Source organism: Populus alba, chromosome 8 (assembly GCF_005239225.2).
Source record: "Populus alba chromosome 8, ASM523922v2, whole genome shotgun sequence".
In the NCBI taxonomy this organism is placed as follows: Eukaryota; Viridiplantae; Streptophyta; class Magnoliopsida; order Malpighiales; family Salicaceae; genus Populus; species Populus alba.
Window position 1 is genome coordinate 128,343 of NC_133291.1, and position 4,347 is coordinate 132,689.

The 4,347-nt window shown below is 35.7% G+C and overlaps 1 protein-coding gene across 2 annotated transcripts; it reads right to left on the reverse strand.

Moving 5' to 3' along the window:
* Nucleotides 1–614: 614 nt before the first annotated feature.
* Nucleotides 615–3,741, reverse strand: LOC118045115 (probable mitochondrial adenine nucleotide transporter BTL1). 2 transcript variants are annotated; one of them, XM_035053654.2, is made up of 6 exons: nucleotides 3,583–3,741; nucleotides 3,279–3,434; nucleotides 2,839–2,933; nucleotides 2,023–2,356; nucleotides 1,464–1,701; nucleotides 615–1,231 (listed from the first exon to the last, which is right to left on the reverse strand). In XM_035053654.2, the coding sequence occupies exons 2-6, from the start codon at nucleotides 3,387–3,389 to the stop codon at nucleotides 981–983; spliced, it is 1,029 nt and encodes a 342-aa protein (XP_034909545.1). In that variant the 5' UTR covers nucleotides 3,390–3,434; nucleotides 3,583–3,741; the 3' UTR covers nucleotides 615–980. The 2 variants fall into 2 exon arrangements, with proteins under 2 accessions (XP_034909545.1, XP_073266843.1); XM_073410742.1 differs by having other exon boundaries at nucleotides 3,279–3,473; nucleotides 3,583–3,738.
* Nucleotides 3,742–4,347: the final 606 nt, after the last annotated feature.

Genomic DNA, 4,347 nt, shown 5'->3' on the forward strand with positions numbered 1-4,347 from the left:
GCTCGTTTTGTTTGCCAGGATTGCCATTGCCTTCAGCATGCTTTGCCTGCCTCGAATTATTATTAATACTTTCTTCCCTGCAAGTATCCCTAGGAGCTGTTTTGAAAAAGGATTCATATGCCTGTTTTCTGAGATGACCAAATCTCTCTTTACTATCGCCCAATTATGGTTAGTCTGCAAGGTCCTCGCATTACCCAAAATCCAAAGATAGAGCTTGGCTCTTGTCAGGGAAACATTCATCCGTTTAACATCAGCGACAAATCCAATACTGCTGGGATTCGATCCATTTGTAGAGGAACTTGAATTAGATGCTCTAATAGTGGAAAGTATCAGTATACCAACCTCTCGATCCTGAAATGAAATCCTTCAACAGTATTGAACTCAATATCAGCTACACCAGATGATCCAAACGCACTAGAAAAACGAGCGCAGAGGTGAGAGCTGACTCTTTTATGGAGTTACGATGCCAATTCTACCACCAGTATTGAACTCTTTTATTAGTCGACTGATCAAGAAGAATTGCTTCATCTCTTGATTTTTTAGTTTAAATCTTAAAACAACACTTAAATTGAACATCCGTGACAAAATTATACACACTTCAGCAGACCAACCCATTTTGGATTTGAATAAATGGAACCAAATTTATTAGTGCTGAGAATCATCAATGACAAGATTGTTAATGACAGAAAGAAAATCTGTTTGGTACATATCAAAGATTATGAGACGCCAAAACTTTTTTTTTTTTTTTTCCTGAAGCTCGGCTGATAAATTTAGATTAGGTCAGAAATTGAAATGGGCATTACATAAAAGGATAGCCCAATCATATAATGATGATATCCATGAACCTCTTATATCCAAAGATTCAATCCTGGGTCCCCGGAACAGTCTCCAGCTGCCACCTTCCGCCTTGTGATTATGATAAGACAATCCGAACATTGTCCTCCGAAGGAACATGATGCAGGATTTTTTTGCCAAAGCTGTTATAAAAGCCGTTTCTCAACAAGCAGTATATCTTTCCAAGCTTCATAAAACATCCAAGTGATGCCTGAGGAAGGCATCACTTTTAAACAACTTGCACCCCACCCTCTGTAAAGTCCCATCAATCCCTCCTCCCTAATTACCTCTGAAAGTGCTGCTGCCATGTGGGGTGGACATTTACCTTGCAGAGCTCCCACCATTAGCCGTTTCCTGGCCACCTCTAACGGAAAGCTAAGGGTGCTAGCAGTAAAACCTGTATATCCAAAATATAAATGAATTATTACCAACTAGCTGACCGAGAAGGTGTTGTAACAACAGTTATCAGTTAGAATGCAGGTCTATCTAATCATTTATGCTCTACTAGCCATATGATTGCAATGTATGTAAATCTCCACACTTTAACTTAGAAATAAGATGCAAGTAAACAGCTTCTCTAATATTACTCTGGAAACTAATGTTTATTTGAAATATACTCGGTTTCTCACCAGAAAAAGCTCCAATTAGGAGCATCTCTGGACGGTTTAGTGACTTCTTATTTTTTCCCTTACAATAAGATGTCTTGATCGTGTCATACATGAAATAGTAGCATGTACTGTATGGAAGCATGCCAATCAGTGTAGGTGAAATCCCGGCATAGAAGGCACCAATCCCTCCATCCTTGTAAATCTTGCTAATTGCAATGCTTAAAGTAGGGTATATATCACGGCTCACAGTCAATCTATCCTGTAAGAAATACAAGTGTCACGATCAGTTTTAACTAGAAAACAGAGATAAACAGAAGTCTCAACTCTCAAGGATTTTCAGACTTGAAGCTGTAGAAGGAAAAGGTTGTGACCCAATATCACATCTAATTTTCATTAATTAAAACAAAACATAATATGATATACCATTGCACCATATTATCCAAGTCAGAGCAGGATCCCAGGAGGGATATGAACATATATAATCATGATGAATATGCAGTAAAACAGCAGATAGCTACTTAATGCTATGAAGTTTGATCTGATTTTCCATTTTTGATATTAAAGCTTGTAGTGCAAATACCTTCAAAACTTCAAGAGGATGGCATGCAAGTGTGCTAAAAATCCCAGCAGCTGCACCACCCACAGCAACTGGAGAAACCCAGGAGAGAGAAAAGCTCAAACTAAGAGGACCAAGTTGCACCCTTGGACATTCGCTCTGACTCCATTTCTCTTGTGCTGATGTCATCGCTCGCTTGACACACTCGAATGTTCCAAGCTCAATTGCCTGAGTAGGAATTATACGAAGCATATTGATTCCATTTCCAGCCCACAGTCCCTGCCAACCCTGTTGCTCAATCACCTCCAAGAAACTACCAGAAATATTTTTGGATCCAACACCAACCACCATTCTTGTTCTGCATTTTAACAGGTAAAAAATAAGGGAAGATGTTTGGCTTTTCATGAGTTAGTGGTCAAGACGAATAAAAATAGTTAACAACAAATCAAACATTTCAAAATATCTAGCATGTGTAAGTAAAACTTTGGAAGCTCTCATGAACTGGTTGGTTTCACGATACAAAAGTTGATTTATGCTAGCAAAGTTGGTAAGAGTGTACGGAAATTTTCCAAATAGCATCAATCAAGAAACTCCTCTTCTTTCTTCTGAGATCTCGGAATTTAATAACTTGCATTGATTCGTTCGACCAAATTTCTAGAGATCTTTCACTTTCAAATTTTACTTCATAGAATAGATTTACTTCGATAACAGACTAGATCTCAAACTCAATTTGCACTAACCGATAGAAACTGACTTCAATAGCAAATACTAATCTGATGGTTATATAAAAGCAGTAACTCAAGTGCTATAGAAACAAGAAGACACAGAGCAAATACTAACCTGATGGTTTCTAAAGGCGCAAGCACAGCTTTCGTCATAGCCCCTGCTAAAGCCCCACTGAGAAACTCACCGGCTTCTCTACTCCTCATGAAATCCTGAGTTTTTTCATCATATTCAATTCAAAATATTTTTTATTTTAAAAAAAAAAAAAAAAGCAAAAAAGGAACATTCAACTCACCCAATTGAAAAAAAAAAAGAAAAAGATCAGGGCTTTACTTTTATTCTGAATGTAAACCAACTTGGTTCTTTATTAAAGAGAGAAATAAAAGGCAGATTCAGAATATTCCATCCACGATTCATTCATTTACTGAATAACTTTCCTTTTCCTTCATTACTATCGGTCTCGACGCAAGCAAAAAAAATAAATAAATGAAAAAGAATTGCTTTAATTCCAAAGGGGGGTTAAAAATGGTGATGAGGAGTAAGCAGGAGGCACATACTCTAACAGCAAGCTTGAGATCAGGGAGTTGAAATCGGAGCTCAAAAGGAACAGCAAGAGAAGGAGGAGAAGGTAGAGGGATAGGTTCATCTAGCTCCTTGGGAAGCACCATGGTGACCCCACCGAGCACGTCTCCAAAAACCCCGCACTTCTTCTTCTGCGATTCAGTTTCAAAATCCATCGTCGGTTTTTTTTTTTCTTTTTTTAAAAAAACAAGAAAAAAGGAGATTATTTTTTAACAAGAGTAGAATGAAGCTATATAGTAGTTGGTGTTAGTAGGGAGGGAGGGAGGGAAAGGGACATACCTGAGAGTGGGACTTTTGGGTTCGAAGAGATATTTTCCCTTCCCTCTCGATAGAGTTTTTGTTTGCTTGCTTTCTTTTGTTTTGAAAGTGAGTCGAGAGGAGTCTTTCTTGGGTTTTTAGGGCTTTTTGTTTTTGGTGACTACTACTTCTTTCCTAGGGTTTTTGAAAGGCGCAATTTTGAGCGCTTTTTTTCTTGCTAGAGGCTGTGTCTGTCTGTGTCAGAAACAGATGCCTACCAACTACAGCATAAATATTGGTTTCCTTTTATAATTTTTTAAAATATTTTTAAATAATATTTTTAATATTAATACATCAATACAATTTAAAAATAAATATAATTTTAAACATGAATCACATTTCAAACCTTTTTAGTAAATATTTAATAGTGTAGTATGAGTTGTTTTTCGAAGTATATTTTACATGAAATACATTAAAATAATATTTTTTATTTTTAAAAAATTATTTTTTTATATTAACATGTTAAAATGATCTGAAAATATTAAAAAATTAATTTAAAATAAAAAAAATAATTTTTAATATTTAAAACCATTTAAAAATATAAAAAAAATATTTTAAAACCCAAAAATAAACTAGAACTTTAAATAAAGAGAAGGAATGAGTTTGCGGTGAAAGTAATGAGTATGTAGTATGCACTTAAAATATTAGAAAACAAAAAAGAAAAAAAAAATGGAATACGAAGAGCATGTATGGATGATGGATATGGTCGAAAGAGAAATTCATGAATGTATTCATGGTGCTATTGTT

Excerpts from the sequence above, each read along its gene's own strand:
- LOC118045115 (XM_073410742.1), bottom strand. The coding sequence starts at position 3,458 with ATGGATTTTGAAACTGAATCGCAGAAGAAGAAGTGCGGGGTTTTTGGA. Across the intron at positions 2,934-3,278 it reads ATCTCAAGCTTGCTGTTAGA|GATTTCATGAGGAGTAGAGA; the intron begins GTATGTGCCTCC and ends GAAAAAACTCAG. Across the intron at positions 1,232-1,463 it reads CCTAATTGGAGCTTTTTCTG|GTTTTACTGCTAGCACCCTT; the intron begins GTGAGAAACCGA and ends TTGGATATACAG.